Source organism: Schistocerca cancellata, chromosome 7 (assembly GCF_023864275.1).
Source record: "Schistocerca cancellata isolate TAMUIC-IGC-003103 chromosome 7, iqSchCanc2.1, whole genome shotgun sequence".
Classification (NCBI taxonomy): domain Eukaryota; kingdom Metazoa; phylum Arthropoda; class Insecta; order Orthoptera; family Acrididae; genus Schistocerca; species Schistocerca cancellata.
Window position 1 is genome coordinate 324296853 of NC_064632.1, and position 22585 is coordinate 324319437.

Sequence of the window (22585 nt, forward strand, 5' to 3'; positions counted from 1 at the left end):
AATACTCCAGCACTTGTGAATAAACACACTTTAATTACAAAATAACTACTGGTATTACAGAATGGTAGATTTCATGTAACTGTCGCATGTCAAAGAGTACAAAATTAAAATTTTACCTGGTGTTGTATTATGCAGTTGTTTAAAACATAAAACATGTACCATTTTATATTTTATACAATGAAACAGCACAACACCCAGAGAAATTTTAAACGTCTTGACACTGGCTGAGGAAGCCTACAATGATCTGTAAACGTCTATATCGTTTTCAATGAGCTACCTCACAAATAAGATTATAGAGTCGATATCAAGCCCAAGTAGTATGTTTTTAACTACAAGAACTTTAGCCAAATCCTCATTTTTAATTATTTTCAATCTTGTTATGCTTTATGCTATTCACCTCAACTTTCATTTTTCTGCCATCAGCAAAGTTTACGACTTCTTCTAAAATATTTTTATCAACAGCTGAAAAATAATTTTGATTTTGAATTTTGTGATATGATGCTGTAGAATTCATTATCCAATTACCACTATTCAATGTAAGTGTACCACAGGGTACACTCATACTAACCTAATTTCTTTTGCTCTTTTTTAAATTTCCCCTTTTTAGGGCAATGTGACAAACTTTTAACAATTGTAAGAAACAAAAGTACCGTTCTGTGTTGATCTTTATCAGCCAAATTGCACAAAGCAGGAACTATTTTATTCCATTTGACAGACAGCCCACATGTGATAGTCACTGCTAGGTCAGCTTCTTAAATTTCATCACCGATGTCTGATAGATCTACTACAGTTTTGTTTATCATTTTTAGATAATTTTCCATAGAATAAAAAAATCTTGATTTTTAATGAATATAATTTCTGTCATAGTTGCACTGTGAGCAATTTGCTATCCTTTGGGCCGTACAGTGTTTGAAGTTCTTGTTGCATGGTTTTTGGATTTTTCAGGTTTCGTATATGCATTAGCTGTTCTTCACACATGGAAGTACAACTTTTACTAGCATTTTATCTTTATGTGTTATGTATGTCTTTTTATCAGCAACTGATGCACTTTCACCACATTCAGTCTTGGCAGGCATACTTACAGTCCATGAGTCAGAATCTGTTAGAATCACTTTGTGTGAATAGGAATACACTCCAGTTAGTTCCTCAATGCTACATGTATTTTTGATCATTGTAATTTACTCCAGTTACAATCTCAATGCTATGTGTGTTTTTAACCATCTCTGTATGTTTCATGAAAGGTCTTACTGCTGTTAAGAGAACATTTATTCTTTTCTGTGAGATGCATGAACTCATCTTGGCATCAGTAAACGTTTTCTAATGCTCCACACAAAAACATTCAAGTCAGTATCGTCAAATATTTCGCCTTTGCCACACAAACTAGTTCGAAATCGGATTATTAGCTCTAATACATATTTCTACTTTTCTTAATAACACTCCTGGGCCATTACCACTGTTTGAGTGGAATAAAATGATTGAATAACACGTGTTAGGCCTAATATTTACTGGCAGAAAAAACCGTGTACACCTCCATTGTAGAGAAAAAGAGAACTTATTTTTAAGAGAAGATGGTCTGATCATGTTTTTAAACAATGTCCAAGATAATTCAATTGTCTCACAGAAACACAATAAATAAAGAAGCTATTGCCCCCCTATTTAACTCTGAAGACTTTTGAAATGCGAAGGATTATTTACAACAAGCTTCACCAGGGGATATATAAACAGTGAAGCAGTAGACAGAATGGTAACTGCTTAAACAAATGTCTACTAGATGATTGTGGGTGAGCATCACATAATATTCTTACAGCACATTCTAGAGCATTTAAAACAAATTTTACACGACATTATTGAACAAAAACATGCAAAATATGTCAACACACTGATTTGTTTCTCCCTAAGATTTGCAATGATTCGAAGTGGAAACATGACTGAACTAAGTTTATTCCTAGTGTCTATATATTCACATGGAATTAAGCAAAAGGAAATACAATATATCAGGAATTGTTTGAAAAGTTGCACAATATGAAACAACTGTCATTTTAGTACTGTAAACTGGGCCAATTTAGCCCACTTTTTTCGGTTTTGCGAAACTAATATTTATGACATCCTTCATTCTTCCATCCAAAATCACAAAAAATTCTGCAGTAAAAGTGGTGGATGTTTAGTACATTTTGGTGTATAGTGTATACTTCATCATTTTAGTGTTGAATTTTTTTTTGCAAACTGGGTTAATGTTGCCCCATTGTAGTATTACATCAGCCCATTTACAGATTTAATTTTCGGAAAATATTTTTTTATCAGCTGTTCAATATTAAGCATACGTTATCTATTTCTACAGCGTTGTTTATACCCTGCAAATCACCATGAAGTACATCGCAGAGGGTATGCCACATTGTACCAGTTATTAGGATTTGTTCCCATTCCATTCAAGTATGGAGAGTGTGGGAAGAATGATTGTCTGAATCTGTCCGTCTTGCCACAGCTAATTTTGTCCTCATAGTCCCTACATGAACTATATGTAGGGGGTTGTAATATATTCCTAGAGTCATCATTGAAAGCTGGTTATTGAAATTTTATTAATAGACTTTCTTGGCATAGTTTACATCTATCTTCAGAAGTCTTCGAATTCAGTTCCTTCATTACCTCTGTCTCTCGTGGGTCAAACAAACCTGTGTCTATTTGTGCTACCCTTCTCTGTATACTTTCAGTATCCCCTTTTAGTCCTATCTGACATGGGTGACACACACTTGAGCAATATTCTAGGATGGGTTGGACGAGTGATTTGTAAGCTATCTCATTTGTAGACTGATTGTATTTCCCCAGTATTCTAGCAATAACCTGAAGTGTACCATCTGCTTTACTTGTGACAGAGCCTATGTGATCATTCCTCTTCGTATTCCCACAAAATATTACATCAAGATATTTGAATAATACACTACATTTTCTCGTTTTCTGAAGTGCACAGTTTTACATTTCTGAACATTTAAAACAAGCTACCAATGTTTACACCAATGTGAAATCTTATCAGGCTCTGGTGAATACTTGTGCATCTTTTTTCAGATAGTATGCCATTATAGATAACTGCATCATTTCCAAAAGTCTGAGTTCACTATGAAAATTGACCACGAAGTCGTTAATTTACAGCATGAACGAAAACGGTACCAGCACACTTTCTTTGGGCGTACCTGGCGTCACTTCTACATCTAATGATGACTTTCCATCACATTTAATACGCTGAATACCCCTGGCAAAATGTCCTCAAGCCAGTCACAAGTTTCACTTAATGCCTCATGTGATTGTAGTTTTGACAATAGCATAGGTGTGATACTGATTGAAATGCTTTTCTCAAATCAAGAAATACTGCACCTACCTTACAGCCTTTATCCATAGTTTTCAGCATGTCATGTGAGAAAAGTATGAGTTGAATTTCACATGACCGATGTTTTCGGAATCCATGATGGATATCATGGAGGAGGTCATTTCGTTCAAGATACCTCATTATGTTTCAGCTGAGAATGTGTTCTAAGCTTCTACAATAAATCAATGTCAAGGATACTGGACGTTCGTTTTGTGGATCACTTCTACTACCCTTCTTGTTAGAAGGTATGACCTATGTTTTTTTCTAAGATCTGGGCACGACTTTTTGTTTGAGGGTTCTGTGATAGATTATACTTAGAAGAGGGCCTAACATAGCTGTAAATTCTGTATAGAATCTTACAGAGATTCCACCAGGCTCTGGAGCTTGGTTCAGTTTTAAATGATTTCAGCTGTTTCTCAACACTACTGACACATACTTATTTCACTCATCTTTTCGGTATTACTAAGATTAAACTGGGTAAATGCTCCTAGGGTTCCTTTGCAAAGGAACGTTTGGAAACAGAGTTAAGCATTTCGGATTTTGCTTTGCCGCCCTTAATTTCAGTTCCTGTTTCATTCCCTATGGACTGCACTGTAACTTTGATGCCAGTAATAGCCTTTACATATGACCAGAATTAATTTGGAGTCTGTGAAAGATCATTTGAAAGTATTCTGCTATGGTAGTCATTGAAGGTATGACACTTTGTCTCTTGACAGCGAAATAAGTTTCATTCAGTAGTTCTTTATCTATAGCCCTACACTTTGTTTTACAGTTATTACACAGTATCTCTGTTTCTTTAGAGGTTTCCTTACCATGCCTCTGATAGATGTTCCCTTAAATTATGAACTGTTCTTCTGGCTAAATATCTATCTAGCATTTGCTCCACTATTCTTTTAAAATTGAGCTAGAGTTCCTCTGCATGCTAATACCCTGTGATGAAAGTTTCGAGTTCCTCAAGGAGATATGATACTTGTGATCTTTTATCTCATTTGCTGAACAAATATATATCTTTTTGCTTGTTTCAGTTGTCCTTTGTTGTTTGGTAATTATTTTTGTCACAGTTGTGTCATGATCTCTGATACCAGTTTCAGTGCGGGCATCCTCAAAGATGTCAGGTCTATTTGTTCCCCTCAGATCCAATATATTTCCATCATGAGTGGGATTCCAAATTATCTGTTCTATGTAGTTTCCAGAGAAGGTATTTAGTAATGCTTCACAGAATGTCTTATCATGTCCACAACTAAGAAAACTGACATTTACCCAATTCACTGTTGGATGATTAAAGTCTCTGCCAATTATGACACTATGATTGGGGAATTTGCACCCAAGCGAAGTGAGGTTTTCTCTAAATTTTTCGGTACACAAGAAGATGAGACTGGTGGGCGATAGAAGGACCCAATTATTATAATTTTATACCCGCCCCTGATACTGAGTTTTGCCCAAAAAGTCTCATATGCAGCTTCAGTTTCTGTCGAAGTGGATTTGAGTTTCTTTCGATATATACTTAAATTTTATCAAAAAATATTAGTGCTATCAGTTTCAGTTTTGAACCAACTGTCTGTACCTAGTATTATGTGAATTTCACAGCTTTTCAGTAGCACTTCGAACTGTGGCACTTCGTTGCAAATTCTTCAGCAGGTATCTGCTACGATTTTAATACTCTCACTTGTGGAAGAAATTTCTTTCGACCTTCACTAATACTTCTGCGTATCTTACAGCTGTCGTTTTCTAGATTGTATCGAGAGTAGCCTAATCTAGAAAACCTTCGTGTGTATCCCACACACAGCGCAAGTCCAGCATCTGATGTGTAGTGCACACCTGATACGTGTGATAGGACCTACCCCAGCTAGCACTCAAGCTTATTTCAAGGTGGATATTGAGTTTACGTTCAGTTGAAAATTCAAGATTGAAAAATCAACCTGTTACACAGCTTGTTTCAAGGTGGGTATTGAGTTTAGGTTCAGTTGAAAATTCAAGATTGAAAAATCAACCTGTTACACAGTTTACATCAAGCTGTAAAAATTTAGCTTGAATTAAAATAATTTTCCCAAGCTTGAAATAAACTGTAATTTCCCTGGAAGGCTGTACAGCAGATGCGCGCGCAGCATAGCTTCCATAGACGTCCACGGGAAGCGCCACAAGCGTTTATAAGCCGTGACGTAAGGGTGTTGTCGTGTGTGACATCATGGCGGCGCGGAGTTTGGTTTGAGTGTGGCTGTTTCCAGTTCTGTTTTATCTTATTTTATTTACTTTTCTGAGCCTTGCTATGTTTACGGCCATTTTACCTTTGTGACGCGCGTTAATGGTTGTGGTTTGTTGACAAGTTTGTTTTATACTAGAAAACAGTTCGGTACGTTAATGTTACAAATGTTAAATATTACGTAACGTAAAGTTACGTTTACGGCCATTTTACCTTTGTGACGCGCGTTAATGGTTGTGGTTCGTTGACAAGTTTGTTTTATACTAGAAAACAGTTCAGTACGTTAATGTTACAAATGTTAAACATTACGTAACGTAATTAATTAGGTTCAATAAATTCAGATTAATATTTATATAGCTTAAAACAAGCTGTAAATACCAGGCTGTATTCCACGTGTGTAGATACAGCTGGAGCCAAGCTTGATAAGTCAAGCTTGAAATATAGCTTGAACTCTGCCAACTTTGATGTTTATTTCAAGCTAGAATCCAGCTAACAGGCTTGAATATTCCAGCTTTGATCAAGCTTATATGTTTGAACTTTACAGCTGGAAACAAGTTTGAAACCGGCTTACTGTGCTATCTGGGACAGTTCTCAATCCTACAGCGCAAGTCTAGTAAGTCGCAGCTTAACTTATCGCAGAACCTTCGAAGTCTCTGGTTCAGTCCTTTCACTCGACTTAGATCTAAGGTTCTCTACCAGTTGCTGGAATGACCCATGTGTGACCTCATATCCCAGGCGACAGGCGTCATTTGTTCCAATGTGCGCCACAATTTGCAGTTTGCTGCACCCTGTTCCCTCAATGGCTGCCAGTATTATGTTGAACGAGGCCCACAGGAATACAAACTGAGTGTCCCTAGTGTCCTCACCTGCCCTTACTGCCATTTCTGTAAGTGTTACTGTAATTGGCTATATGTTTGAATACCAACGATTAGTGGACCCCTACCCTTTCACGTCTGCCTAGTGTTAACAGAAGACAAAACAGGTTTCCCCAAAACAGGTGAAGTGAAAGACAGCACTTCGAATTTGTTGGTTATGGGGATCGGTATAGCACCGTGAGTCCTCCCTGGTCCCTGTTCTCCTTTTACAGGACACCTAGATCTATCGCTGAAACGCCACTTGCAGCCAAGTGGTTGATTAATGACAGATCCTGTACTTTCTTCAGAGGAGACAGACTCCATAGGAGAGGAAAGCACTTGAGGTACCTTCGGTATCGGTATGACAGGTACATTACTATAGCTTACCAGATATTGCACATCTCACAAACATCTAATTCAAAACGCTCACAAACCGTATTTCATAGGTTGTAGGTCATTTTCACAGCGTTGCCGCTTTTGTAACTCGGGCTGTGTGAAGTTGATTGTGGTTAAAATACATTTAAAATACGTTTAAAATACATTTTTTTTTAACTTTTACAATTAACTTTTGTTACTGAATTCTCTAAGGAATTGGAATTTTCATGTGAGTGTATTGCATCTTATTTATTTCGTAACGTATGTTTGAGGGGAATAAGTTGTAGGATTCTAACAACTTAAAAAAAAATGCGACTGCAGGTCCTTGCGTAAAAATGATCGATAGTAAGCGAAAGCAGGGGAAGTCCCTCAGTGACACAAAAGGGGAAAGAAGTATATGAACTTGAACTTTTTCTATCGATCACATTTGTAGAAGGATCAGACAGTCAATTTTTGAAGATATTTCAATGCTTGTTCCATTAAAGTTACATAATGAAATAAACTAGCCGCAACACATTCACATGAGAATTACATTTCATTACAGAATTCACTTTACCACATGGACTTTGAAGACATAGTGTCGGATGCTGCGTGTTAATACGTTGGGGAAATGACAAGTTAGGACGAAGTGCATGTAGTCACCACTTTATATATAGATCAAGTATAGCAAATTTCATAGGTTTTTAAGCGCTTCTTTCCTCTTTATCTTTCAGTTATATGTAAAATCAGGCGAAGTCTTCCAGAGACGTGAAGGTATGCTTGAAAGAAAACGGCAGAATTTGCGAGCTACCCCAAGTTTTCGAGCGAGTAGCATCGGATGCTGTTTAATTTGCGTGAAAGAAGATCCTAAATCCTATTTAGGTTGCTATCCGTAATCCATATGTAAAGGAAAAGCTTCGTGGAATACACGAATAATGTACACCGCTTTCAGGCACAGTACTGAGTAGTATTGCAAATCCATGGATTGCTATCTGTCTTATTTGAGTTTAATACACGGAAGATTATTTTTAACCATGTGTTTGTACTCTTGTGATTGCCTCAGTTAATTTTACATAAATAGTTACTTTTACTAAATTACCACGACGTGAATAGCCTTGAAAGTGTCATAAATAGTCACAAGACTGCATGGGATGTAAATGAGGTGGCATTTCGCAGTATCATAAATAGTGACAGGCAGCCAATTATTTAATTGAGTAATAAGGATTGCTTACTGGAGATAATGTCAGCTGAGCTATTTGGGCCGTGGTTTTTTTGCCATTAAAGGGGCGATGGTAATTTCACTTAAAGTAATTTTGTGGCATCTGACTCCAACAATCAGTTTCATTTCTGTAATTATTGTGGATTTTGTGAAGCAATTTTTTCAGGTTTGTAGTGTAAATTTTACACAGCAATGCGGTGGCATATTGACTAGCAGAAATTTCTATAGGCTCAGTGTAGGTATTACGAGCGTTAATAATCTCAATAGCATAAACTGGAAGCATAAAAGAGCCGTCGCGAGGGGTTGCTCCAATTACTGCCTGGAGGTAATAGACCAAAGTGCTCCGAGTAATGGATGCCAGGAGGAACATTAACAGAAAGAAAAGTATGATGACAATTTCGATTTAATAATGCGTGTGGTGGCAGTAGCTTTAAAATACCCGTGGGAGTGGTGACATTGTAGTAATAGCCTGTATAAGGGTATGATAGGCTCTTCATGAGATTGTAGATGGATCAAACCGTTCCACACCAGTACTGGCCGGATAAAGGGCAATGAATAGAAACAAAGAATTGTGTAATGTCTTCGTGTCAATTGCAATTATCCATGTGTGAGTGTTTATGTTGTGTCACCATTATTGTTGTGTCATTGGTATATATTTATTGGAATATTAATTTTTTTATTTCTACAATATAGCTTTTGTAGGGACTTCGTTGTTATGTAAATGCAATGCTAAAACAAAGTTAGTACTCAGTTTTAAAAATACCAAAATTTTTACAGAAAAGCTACATTCTGGGCTTCGGTACTAGCAATTTTTTTTTAGAATTTTGATGTGGATATCCTGATCTATACTAAGCAGAGATAAATTGTTCAGTCTTTTTGTTTTTGTGGTGTCCAGCAAGTAACAGGAAAATTTTATTCTGAAATACATTTCTGAATCTGTTACCAGCTCATCTTTAGCTTGATATATAATTTTTCCCCATGATGCATCGATGCTAAAAATTTTTCCTTGAACTGTACCTCCTAACTTATTAATTTAGCATTACTGATTGTTTCCCTAATGCAGATTCAGCTCCAAATCTGTCTAATTCATGGTTTGCTGGTGATGCTATTTTCAGTGTGTCTGAAAGAACAATGGTGAATGTTTATATTAAAATAAAAATAGTAATATACTGTAGTAGCACTGAGTACAAATTAATAATCAGCTTAATGATGGTTTAAGCCTATGGTGCCTGCTGGAGCCGGTGCCTGGGTGTGATGCTCGCCTTGCACCTGTGGTTGGGGCATCATGTTGTTCAAGGCATAGCTTGGAACAGTAGTGCCCGTGAAAGTAATGTTTCTGATAATTACATACTACTGTGAGGATTTGGTTAATCCATGTTCGTGGTGTCTGTTTATAATTGTTCAGTAGAGTTTGTAGTGTTCCAGTGAGATGAAATGGACTGATCTCATAGATTGTATCACAGGTAAAGTAGGCACAGGCATTGGTTCAGCGGTAAGATGTGGGAAGAAGCAGGCAGTCTGATAAACATATTGTGGCCCACCTTAGAACCCTGCTGGGGTTTGTGTGACAAAGTAAGTTTACACATTTTGGAGGTAGATAACAACTGTTTTTCAACAGTTGTAATTTTTAGTCACGTAAATATTAAACAAGCTGTGGCAAATAAATACAGGTTTGTGTGTAAAAGTAAGGAAGAAATAGCTTTTTTGTGGCTTTTATTTAATTTTGTTGTTGTTTGTAGGTTGTTTGTTTAACTAGAAATGAAATATAGCTGTTTAATTGTCATTAATTGTTAATGTAGTATGCAGAAGTAGTTTCTGATAGCTACTGTTCAAAGTAATGAGTACTTTTGACTCACCCACACCTCAAATAGCTTCATCTTTTTGGAAACTGTGAGTTCAAATTTATGAATAAATGTATCATAATTATTATGATCTTTCTGCAGTTAGTATTGTATTAGAGATAGCTCTGTCATCTGCAGAAAGTCTGAGGCTACTGTTAATATTTTCTGCTAGACCATTACTATACAATATGAACAGTAAGGGTCACAACACACTTCCCTCGGGCACACCAAAGGTCACTTCCCTATTTGTTGATGACTTTCCATCGAAGATGACTAGCTAGATGTTCTCTATCAAGGAATCCTCAATCCAGTCACAAATTTTACTTGATACCCTATATGATGATACCACATATGTGTGGTACTCAGTCAAATGCTTTCCGGTAGTCAGGAAATACTGCACATACCTGATGTCCTTGATCCATGGCTTTCAGGACGTCATTGAGAAAAGTGTGTGTTGGGTTTTAGTGTATCAGTACCAAGAGAGTATGAAGTCTACAGATTTTAAAATTTTACAGAGCTGGTTGTTTTACTGCTAAGTTTGGGCGAGTAGTGTCAACTGGATCTTGAGTAATATCATATGATAATACTATACTTTGGATTGAGTGACAGGAATTGCGAGGTTACAAATAAATCATCACTTGGCTTACTCTTACTTTTCACACCTTCACTCTTAACATGTTGTTATTTTCGTCATCGTCTTCAGTCCAGAGATGGTTTGATGCAGCCCTCCATGCTACTCTATCCTGTGCAAGCTCCATCATCTCCCAGTACTTACTTCAACCTACATCCTTCTGTATCTGCTTAGTGTATTCCTCTCTTGGCTTTCCCTCTACGATTTTTACCCTCCACACTGCCCTCCAGTACTAAATTGGTGATCCCTTGATGCCTCAGAACATGTCTTACCAACCGATCCCTTCTTCTAGTCAAGTTGTGCCATAAATTTCTCTTCTCCCTATTCTGTTCAGTACCTCCTCATTAGTTATGTGATCTATCCATCTAATCTTCAGCATTCTTCTGTAGCACCACATTTCGAAAGCTTCTATTCTCTTCTTGTCTAAACTATTTATCGCCCATGTTTCACTTCCATACATGGCTACAGTCTATACAGATGCTTTCAGAAACGATTTCCTGACACTTAAATCTATACTCGATGTTCTCTTCCTCAGAAACGCTTTCCTTGCCATTGCCAGTCTACATTTTATGTCCTCTCTACTTTGACCATCATCAATTATTTTGCTCTCCAAATAGCAGAACTCATCTACTATTTTAAGTGTCTTCATTTCCTAATCTAATTCCCTAAGCATCACCCGATTTAATTCGACTACATTCCATTATCCTTGTCTTGATGTTTGTCTCCTTTCAACTCACTGTCCATTCTGTTCAACTGCTCTTCCAGGTCCTTTGCTGTTTCTGACAGAATTACAATTTCATCGGCAAACCTCAGAGTTTTTACTTCTTCTGCATGGACTTTAATTCGTACTTCGAATTTTTCTTGTGTTTCCTTTACTGCTTGCTCAATATACAGATTGAATAACTTTGGGGATAGGCTACAACCCTGTCTCGCTTCCTTCTCAACCACTGCTTCCCTTTGATGCCCCTCGACTCTTAATAACTGCCATCTGGTTTCTGTACAAATTGTAAATAGCCTTTTGCTCCCTGTATTTGACCCCTGCCACCTTCAGAATTTGAGAGAGAGTATTCCAGTCAACATTGTCAAAAGCTAGTTCTAAGTCTACAAATGCTAGAAACATAGGTTTGCCTTTCCTTAATCTATCTTCTAAGAGCCTGTCTCATACATCTTGCCCACCGGATGGTAGAGTTTTGTCAGGGCTGGCTCTCCCCAAGGCTATCAGTAGTTCTAATGGAATGTTGTCTCCTCCTGGGGCTTTGTTTCGACTTAGGTCTTTCAGTGCTCTGTCAAACTCTTCAGGCAGCATCATTTCTCTCATTTCATCTTCATCTACGTCTTCTTCCATTTCCATAATATTGTCCTCAATTACATCGCCCTTGTATAGATCCTTTGTATACTCCTTCCACCTTTCTGCTTTCCTGATTTTATACTAAAGTAAGTGATTTTTCCATTGTACTTTGCTGTTTCATCTTCTCGATAAATAGCTTTACTGTGCTGAAAAGGAGAGTATTTCTCTTATTTCTATAACGCCTAATATATGAATTATGCCATTAGTTTTGTATGTCTGGTATTGAGCATCATTAAAGTTTTACGATATATACATCTATATCTACACTCCGCAAACCATTGTGAGGTGCATGGCAGAGGGTATGTCACTTTGTACCAGTTATTAGGGTTTCTTCCCATTCCATTTAGGTATGGAATGTGGTAAGAAGGATTGTTTGAATGCCTCTGTGCATGCATTGATTATTCTGATGTTATTGTCACGATACCTATGTGAGCATAACGTAGGGGATTGTATTATGTTCCTAGAGTCATCACTTAAAGCTGGTTCTTGAAACTTTGTTAATAGACTTTCTTGGAATACTTTACTTGTATCTTCAAGAGTTTTCCAGTTCAGTTCCTTCAGTATTTCTGTGACTCTCTCCCAAACAAACGTGACCATTCACGCTTCCCTTTTCTATACAAGTTCAATATCCCCTGTTAGTCATATTTTGTACGGGTCCCACACACTTGAGCAATATTCTAGAACCGATTACATGAATGATTTATAAGCAATCTCCTTTGTAGACTGATTCCACTTCCCCAGTATGCTACCAGTAAACCAGAGTCTACCACCTGCTTTACCCATGACTGAACCTATGTGATCATTCCATTTCATATCCCTACAGAGTGTTACACTTAGGTATTTCTATGAGCTGGCTGATTCAAACAGTGGCTCATTGATGTTGTAGGCATAGGATACTACGTTTTTTTCATTTTTAAAGTGCATAGTTTTACATTTATGAACATTTAAAGCAAGTTGCCAGTCTTTGCACCATTGTGAAATCTTATCAACATCTGACTGAATGTTTATGAAGCTTCTTTCAGATAGCACTTCATTATAGATAACTGTAAATTTAAATCTTTTGCACCACTTTGAGATTTTATCAATATCTAATTGAATATTTGTGCATCTTTCTGCAGATAGTATTGCACGAGAAATATCTCTGTCATCTGCAAAAAGCCTGAGGTTACTAGTAATAATGTCTGCAAGATCATTATATATAACATGAACCGCAAGGGTCCCAATACACTTCCTGGGGCACACTTGAAGTTACTTCTATGTCTGATGTTGACTCTCCATCCGAGATAAAACACGCTGCTCCCTCACTACCAAAATGTCCACCATTTGGTCACAAATTTCACTTGGTACCCGATATGATCATACTTTTGACGATGAGCTTAGGTGTGATTTTGAGTCAGATGCTTTTTGGAAATTGAGAAATGCTGCATGTACGTAACTGTCTTGATTTGAAGCTTTCAGTATGTCATGTGAGAAAAGTGCAAGTTAGGTTTCATATGACTGATGTTTTTGGAATCCATGCCGGTTGGCATTGAGAAGGTCATTCTGTTCAAGATACCTCATTATTTTTGAACTCAAAATATGTTCTAAGATTCTACAACAAATAGATTTCAGTGATATCGGATGGTAGTTTTGTGGATCACTCTACTGCCCATCTTATAGATGGGTGTGGCATGCGCTTCTTTCCAAGAGCTGAGCATGGTTTTTTGTTTGATTATAGTTAGAAGAGAGACTAACTCAGCTGCAAATTCGGTATAGAATCTAACAGGGATTCCATCGGGCCTTGGAGCTTTGTTCTGTTTTAATGATATCATCTGTTTCTCTACACCACTGACACTAATACTTATTCCATTCATATTTTCAGTGGTACGAAGATTAAATTGGGACAGTTCTCCTGGGCTTTCCTTCATAAGGAAATATTTGAAAGAGGAGTTAAGCATTTCAGCTTTTTCTTTGCTACCCTTAATTTCAGTTCCTGTCTCATTCCCTAGGAAATGGAACTTTGGTGTCACTAACAGCACTCTTTACATGTGTATTTGAGAGTTGTAGTATCGCGCTTTAGTGTTTACTTCGTAGATTCTTACTTAAATTGCGTGTGAGTTTTGTATAGGAGGTGTAATTTCGAGTTTTAGCTACTGTAATCATAAATTCAGGCAGATTGTAGCACAGTTGTTAGGCATTTGTACACGTTAGTTCATACATTCTTTGTGTGTTTCCCATGCATTATCTAGGCATGGACTCGTGTTTCAGTAACTGTTGTTCAACATCGATTAGAATGGACAGGGACTGTGATTGCTGTGTTCGGATGAGGGCTGAGTTGGCATCCCTTCACTCACAGCTGCATGCGGCGCTGACTTCGGTTGCGCAGCTTGAGGCTGTTGCCAGTGGGCATCACTGTGGGGAGCCGGACTTGGGAATCACGGGGATGTCAACCTCATCCCGTCTGTCCCCAGATCGGTCTGCCGCTGTGGTTGCCCCGGTTGCTGCCCGCAGTGGGGCTGAGCCTCGACTGTGGTTGATTGGGAGGTCATTCCAAGGCGTGGCAGGCAGCGAAAGACGTTCCCGGAGGCTGATCAGAAAGCCTCCCCGGTGCGTTTGACAAACAGGTTTCAGGCACTGTCTCTGGCTGAGCCAGATGCAGCTGCCTGCCCTGTTTCAGAGGATGATTCTCAGCCTTCAAGGTCCGGGCAATCACAGAGGGTGGGCTTATTGGTAGTTGGGAGCTCCAATGTTAGGCACGTAATGGGGCCCCTTAGGGATATGGCGGCTAAGGAGGGGAAGAAATCCAGTGTGCACTCCGTGTGCATTCCGGGTGGAGTCATTCCTGATGTGGAAAGGGTCCTTCCGGATGCCATGAAGAGCACAGGGTGCAGCCAGCTGCAGGTGGTGGCACATGTCGGCACTAATGACGTGTGTCGCTTTGGATCTGAGGAAATTCTCTCTGGATTCCAGCGGCTATCTGATTTGGTGAAGGCTGTCGATCTTGCTTACGAGATGAAGGCAGAGCTCACCATCTGCAGCATCGTTGACAGAACCGACTGCGGACCTTTGGTGCAGAGCCGGGTGGAGGGTCTGAATCAGAGGCTCAGACGGTTTTGCGACCGTGTTGGCTGCAGATTCCTTGACTTGCGCCATAGGGTGGTGGGGTTTCGGGTTCCGCTGAATAGGTCAGGAGTTCACTACACTCAGCTGGCGGCTACACGGGTAGCGGAGGCTGTGTGGCGTGGACTGGGCGGTTTTTTAGGTTAGAAGGCCTCGGGAAAGTACGGGGTGGGCTGCATTCTCAAAGGGTGCATGGCAAATACAGGACGTGCTTGGATCAAGGAACAGTCGGAATTGTAGTTGTAAATTGTTGTAGTTGTGCTGGGAAAGTCCCTGAGCTTCAAGCGCTAATAGAAAGCACAGAAGCTGAAATCGTTATAGGTACAGAAAGCTGGCTAAAGCCTGAAATAAGTTCTGCAGAGATTTTTACGAAGTCTCCGACGGTGTTCAGGAAAGATAGATTAGGCAGAATTGGTGGTGGAGTGTTTGTGTCTGTCAGTAGTGGTTTATGTTGTAGTGAAGTCGAAGTAGATAACTCCGTGCAAATTGGTATGGGTGGAGGTTATACTTAACAGCCGAACTAAGTTAATAATTGGCTCCTTCTACCGACCTCCAGACTCCGATGATATAGTAGCTGAACAGTTCAGAGAAAATTTGAGTCTCGTAACAAATAAGTACCCACTCATAGTTGGTGGGGATTTCAACCTTCCCTCGATATGTTGGCAAAAATACTTGTTCAAAACCGGTGGTAGGCAGAAAACATCTTCTGAGATTGTCCTAAATGCTTTCTCCAAAAATTATTTTGAGCAGTTAGTCCACGAACCCACGTGAATTGTAAATGGTTGCGAAAACACACTTGACCTCTTAGCCACAAACAATCCAGAGCTGATAGAGAGCATCATGACTGGTACAGGGATTAGTAATCACAAGGTCGTTGTAGCTAGGCTCAATACCGTTTCTTCCAAATCCACCAGAAACAAACGCAAAAAAAACTTATTTAAAAAGCGGATAAAGTGTCACTAGAAGCCTTCCTAAGAGACAATCTCCATTCCTTCCGAACTGACTATGCAAAGGTAGACGAGATGTGGCTCAAATTCAGAGATACAGTAGCAACGGCAGTTGAGAGATTCATACCTCATAAATTGGCAAGAGATGGAACTGATCCCCCGTGGTACGCAAAACAGGTCCGAACGCTGTTGCAGAGGCAACGAAAAAAGCATGCGAAGTTCAGAAGAACGCGAAATCCCGAAGATTGGCTAAAATTTACAGACACGCGAAATTTGGCACTGACTTCAATGCGAGATGCCTTTAATAGGTTCCACAACGAAACATTGTCTCGAAATTTGGTAGAAAATCCGAAGAAATTCTGGTCGTATGTAAAGTACACAAGCGGCAAGACGTAGTCAATACCTTCGCTGCGCAGTGCCGATGGTACTGTTGCCGACGACTGTGCCGCTAAAGCGGAGTTATTGAACGCAGTTTTCCTAAATTTCTTCACCAGGGAAGATGAATGGAATATTCCAGAATTTGAAGCACGAACAGCTGCTAGCATGAGTTTCTTAGAAGTAGATACCTTAGGGGTTGTGGAGCAACTCAAATCGCTTGATACGGGCAAGTCTTCAGGTCCAGATTGTATACCGATTAGGTTCATCTCAGATTACGCTGATACAATAGCTCCCTACTTAGCAATCATATGCAACCGCTCGCTCACCGGTAGATCTGTACCTACAGATTGTAAAATTGCGCAGGTCGCACCAGTGTTTAAGAAGGGTAGTAGGAGTAATCCATCTAACTACAGACCTATATCATTGACATCGGTTTGCAGTAGGGTTTTGGAGCATATACTGTATTCAAACATTACGAATCACCTCGAAGGGAACGATCTATTGATACGTAATCAGCATGGTTTCAGAAAACATCGTTCTTGTGCAACGCAGTTAGCTCTTTATTTGCACGAAGCAATGGCCGCTATCGACAGGGGATCTCAAGTTGATTCCGTATTTCTAGATTTCCGGAAAGCTTTTGACACCGTTCCTCACAAGCGACTTCTAATCAAGCTGCGGGCCTATGGGATATCGTCTCAGATGTGCGACTGGATTCGTGATTTCCTGTCAGGAAGGTCGCAGTTCGTAGTAATAGACGGCAAATCATCGAGTAAAACTGAAGTGATATCAGGTGTTCCCCAGGGAAGTGTCCTGGGACCTCTGCTGTTCCTGATCTATATAAATGACCTGGGTGACAATCTAAGCAGTTCTCTTAGGCTGTTCACAGATGTTGCTGTAATTTACCATCTAGTAAGGTCATCTGAAGACCAGTATCAGTTGCAAAGCAATTTAGAAAAGATTGCTGTATGGTGTGGCAGGTGGCAGTTGACGCTAAATAACGAAAAGTGTGAGGTGATCCACATGAGCTCCAAAAGAAATCCGTTGGAATTCGATTACTCGACAAATAGTACAATTCTCAGGGCTGTCAATTCAACTAAGTACTTGGGTGTTAAAATGATGAACAACTTCAGTTGGAAAGACCACATAGATAATATAGTGGGGAAGGCGATCCAAAGGTTGTGTTTCATTGGCAGGACACTTAGAAGATGCAACAAGTCCACTAAAGAGACAGCTTACACTACACTCGTTCATCCTCTGTTAGAATATTGCTGCGCGGTGTGGGATCCTTACCAGGTGGGATTGACGGAGGACATCGAAAGGGTGCAAAAAAGGGCAGCTCGTTTTGTATTATCACTTGGTAGGGGAGAGAGTGTGGCAGATATGATACGCGAATTGGGATGGAAGTCATTACAGCAAAGACGTTTCTCGTCGCGGTGAGATCTATTTACGAAATTTCAGTCACCAACTTTCTCTTCCGAATGCGAAAATATTTTGTTGAGCCCAACCTACATAGGTAGGAATGATCATCAAAATAAAATAAGAGAAATCAGAGCTCGAACAGAAAGGTTTAGGTGTTCGTTTTTCCCGCGTGCTGTTCGGGAGTGGAATGGTAGAGAGATAGTATGATTGTGGTTCGATGAACCCTCTGCCAAACACTTAAATGTGAATTGCAGAGTAGTCATGTAGATGTAGATGACCAGAATTTCTTTAAGCTCTGTGAAATATCATTTGAAAGTATTTTGCTACAGTAGTCACTGAAGGCATCACACATTGCTCTTTTGACAGCCAAACACATTTCATTCGGTGTCTCTCTGTCTATAGCCCTACGCTCCGTAATACACCTACTATGAAGTAATATCTGTTTCTGTAGAAGTTTCTCTACAGTTACTGTACCCACTGGAGGTTCCCTCCCATTGTGAACTGTTATACTGGGTACGTATCTATCCAGTATATGTCCAACTAATCTTTTAATCTTGAAACATAGTTTCTGTACGTGCTTCTGCCCTGCACTGAAAGTTTCAAGTTTCTCGTGGAGATACGGCACTTCTGATTTTTTAAAATCTGGTTTACTGAACATGTATATCTTTTTGCATGTTTCAATTGTCCTTTCCCCTTTGGCAATCGTTGTCGCTGCAGCTGCGTCATTGTCACTGATTTCAGTTTTGACGTGGACATCCTGAAAGAGGTCAGATCTATTTGTTGCCATTAAAGCCAATATATGAGGGGCACTCAAAAAGGAATGATCCAGAGTCTGGAATGTGCAAACTGGTGGCAGGAGGGTAATATTGTGGTGTGTTTAACGATGTGTGGTTCCGACCAGAGCGTGGAATTTCACAGCTTATCGCTAGAGGGCACACGTGCACCTCACGTGACTATACAGAGCTAGCAGCAGCATGCGTGAATCGTCCAACGCTGCCAGTCGCATTGCAAACCGTGACAGGGAGGCATCAAAAGAAGAGCAAAGAGGTGTTGTTCGTTTTCCGACAGCGGAAGGAGTAGAAGGAATGGACATTCATTGATGAATGTCACAAGTGTACGGCGAACACTGCAAGTCCGTTGAAGGGTCAAGGCATGGCACAAGCACTTCAGGGAAGGATGGGTGTTGTTAGCCGATGATGCACGGTCTGGACCACCACACTGCATTACCGATGACATCGTCCAGCTGGTGGATGCACTCATTACCCAGGACTGCTGAGTGTCAGTGAAAGCCATAGCCGCCATGGTTGGATTGAGTGTCGTAAGTGTTCATACCATCATGAAGGAACGAATGCACATGTGCAAAGTGTGCAGGAAACATGTCGAACAGCCAACTGTCTTGCTCACCTGCAGCAATATTCTCGGGAAGGGAATTCGTTCCTGGGATGAGTGGTGGCTGGAGGTGAGTCATGATGTCATCACTTCGAACCAGAATCAAAACAACAAAGCTTCCAGTGGAAGTATCCACAAAAAAAAGCCAAGGCCATCCACATGAGTGCAGAAAAGGTTATGCTGATGTTCTTCTTTGAACAAGATGGCCCCCTTCTGATTCACTTCCTGTAGCATGAGACAACAGTGATTGCCCAGCATTACTTGCAAACCTTGACCAGCCGTCACCAAGCGATCAAATCAAAACGGCCAGGCAATCTCACGCACGGGGTCATTCTGCTCCATGACAATGCAAAGGCTCATACGGCCAACACGTCATGGCACTCCTGCAGAAATTCAAATGGGAGGTTCACAGCAACTGTCCATACAGTCCAGATCTCTCTCCCTGTGATTACACCATATTTGGTCCCCTTAGAAAAATTCTGAGGGGCAAATGATTCACCTCTGACGATGGCGTCCAGCTATATGTGCGGTACTGGTTAACATTGCAGCCCCGGTAATTTTGTGAGACAGCCATTCACCGCCTTGTGTCACAGTGGGACAAGTGCCTCAACAGCCAGGGTTAATACTTCTAACATACAGGTACTGGTTTCTGTAATCATGCCTCCAGCCCATTTCTTTTTGAATGCCCCTTACATTTCCATAATGAATAGGCTTCCTGACTATCTGTTGTAGGTAATTTTAAGAGAAGGTATTTAGTAATATTTCACATTATGTCTTATCATGCTCACCACTAAAAAAACAGTAATTTAATTGTTGCACGATTAAAGTTTCCCCCAGTGATTACAGTATGATTGGGGAATTTATATACAAGTGAACTGAGGTTTTCTCTAAAGTTTTGATTACGTCAGGAGATGAGTCTGCCGGCTGATAGAAGGATCCAGTTATGACTTTATGCCCACCCCTGATACTGAGTCTTGCACAAACAATCTCACATGCAGCTTCTGCTTCTATTTTGATGAATTTGAGTTTCTTGTCTACTGCGACAAATACATCACCTCCATTTTCCATTTGCCTATCCTTTCGGTATTCATGTAAATTTTCCACAAGAGTCTCAGTGCTATCAATTTCAGATTCTAACCAACTTTCTGTACCTAGTATTATGTGAGCACCGTTGCTTTTCATGAGTGCTTCAGACTCTTTGACTTTCTTGAAAATGCTTTGGTGCTTTACCATTGGGATTTTAATACTCTCACTTATGGGAGACATTTGTTTCGATCTTACATTGACAATTCTGGATTTCTTACACCTATCGTTATCAGGATCGGTTGTAGAGTTGTGTAATCTAAAACACTCTTTTGTGCCCCTCACACATAAGTCAGCTACCTGAGTATCAGCCTTTGATGTGTAGTGCACACCTGACCCATTTAGGGTGACCGTACAGCTCTCAACCGTATGGCGCAAGTCCAGGAAGTCACAGCCTAGCTTTTCACAGAACTTCTGAAGTCCCACGTTCAGTCCTTCCACTCAACTTGGGACCAAAAGGCCATGATCAGTTCTAGGGACAATGCTGCGGATTGTGCGATTCATTGAAACTCCATGTGTGTGTGTGTGTGTGTGTGTGTGTGTGTGTGTGTGTGTGTGTGCGTGTGGGCTGAACCTTTTCTTTAAATATATTGTTTTTCATTAAACAAACCTTTTTTCCTTAACTAAAATTGTAGTCATTCATTTGGATATGAATGTAAAAAGTACTTCAATTTATGTGCTGTTGACTATAAAACACTACTGTTTGCCTCAGGAAATATTTTACATTTTTATGATGTTGAGGCAAAGTTGCTGTGGTTTCGACGTAGTTCACAGGGTGGTGGGATTGGGCATATAACAGTAAGTACAGTTTCAATACCCAAATTTGGTAATTGTGTCTAACTAGATTCACATGAAGGTCTTATAAATTTCAGTGTAAGTTGCTCACTTAGCATAACAGAATTTCTTTCAATGAAAGTCAGACTGATGGGTGTGTGACTTAATCTAATACACATGTTTCATTAATGAAATACCTAGTGTAAATTTATGTGACCATAATTACGTAAGTTTATTGTCATAGAATGCAAGTTCTGTTCATGATAAAAGTCACACAAAAACTATACTGTAGATATTGTTGTCTATACTGTAGATATTGTTGTCAGTAAATGCCCTAGAATCCAAACTGCTGACTCCCGTTAAAAATTTTCTTGGTAACTTTCTGCAGCCTTTCTGATGCTGAAAAAAAGGTCCTTACTTATTGCACAGAAGCAGTGAAGTAAGTTATACATCAACAAAAAGTGCTGACTTGTGATCTTTAGGCTCTGTACACAATCAGTCTTATTAGTCATATTTGCTCTTATCTATAGAAAGGTGTCTCAAACAAGTCTGTACACGATCCAATTTAACCTCATTTTTTTATCGGATGTTGTTCGTGTATGCTGTATTTTGGCACTGGTAAGAACAGTTATTAACACAGATAAAGCATTCCCAAAATTGACACTGGCACTTTGTTTAAAGAAGAAGAGGAAGAAAAATCCAAGACGCTTGTCCAGAGAATGTTTTAAAAGGAGAGGGAAATATTCACATGAAAATTGTTAAAGGAATTATTACACTCGGAACGTAACATCAACTTTCTTCAAATGGACACTGAAACTTTTAATATCCTATTTAGAGGTACGTTGCCTTAACATTGAAAAATAAGACATGAATATGCAAAACATTATTCTCTTCTACTTGATCCGCGAAAGACAGTTCATTAAAATGCCACAATGTGGGAACATATAATCCAGCCTGTGGAAGAATTGGAGAACTTTTTTTTCCCACGTACACTTGTATATTGTGCGTATAATATAGATTTTCATTTTAACCACTTCCTGTGTAATAAATGGGTAGGAAAGATGTGAAAACTGTACTATTTTGATTTTTTGTTTGTATTCTTAATCGTAGATTTCATAGTTGTGGATATAGTAGATAAATTGTAATAAAACTCTTTTTCATTAAACATATGTAGCGAAACATTAGCACATATAACATCTACCACATTGTAAAATTTTCTGGCAATCAGAATTTCTCTCAAGCACATTGAACATGCTCTGTGTTTGAGAGATACATTGAACAGCACTATACACTGTCAAATGTTTGGCAAACATAGTAAAGTTTGACAGATTGTTTGATCGTGTACAGGGTCCTTTAAAGATGAGAGTGGCAAGGCTATACACTGAATTCTTGGAAGGCTGGATACAAAACTAGGTCAATTAAAGGGGATTAGAATGGACATAGGAGTCAGAATAAAAGAAAATGCAATGAGAAGTATGCCTTTTAGTGAGGGTATGTACAGAGGTGGACTTGATATGTGGGAAGGGGGAGAAAGTATACATTAAATTGTTTGTAATCAGGAAAGAAGTGTAAGTGAACACATTACAAGCAGAATTTAAAGAAAGGGCAACAACAAATATCTGAATTGGGCCACTGAGAATTCTGTGAGAGGGACACTGTTCCTGGTCAAGAGTAAATGAAATGACAATGCA

The 22585-nt window shown here is 39.4% G+C and overlaps 1 protein-coding gene across 1 annotated transcript in view; it reads left to right on the forward strand.

The window, feature by feature from the left end:
* LOC126092749 (cilia- and flagella-associated protein 44) overlaps positions 1-22585 on the forward strand; it is a 668515-nt gene that overhangs the window by 54009 nt on the left and 591921 nt on the right. Inside the window, exon 2 of the mRNA XM_049908475.1 lies at positions 20756-20918. Coding sequence (XP_049764432.1) covers positions 20756-20918 — 163 coding nt within the window. The remainder of the gene's footprint in view (positions 1-20755; positions 20919-22585) is intronic.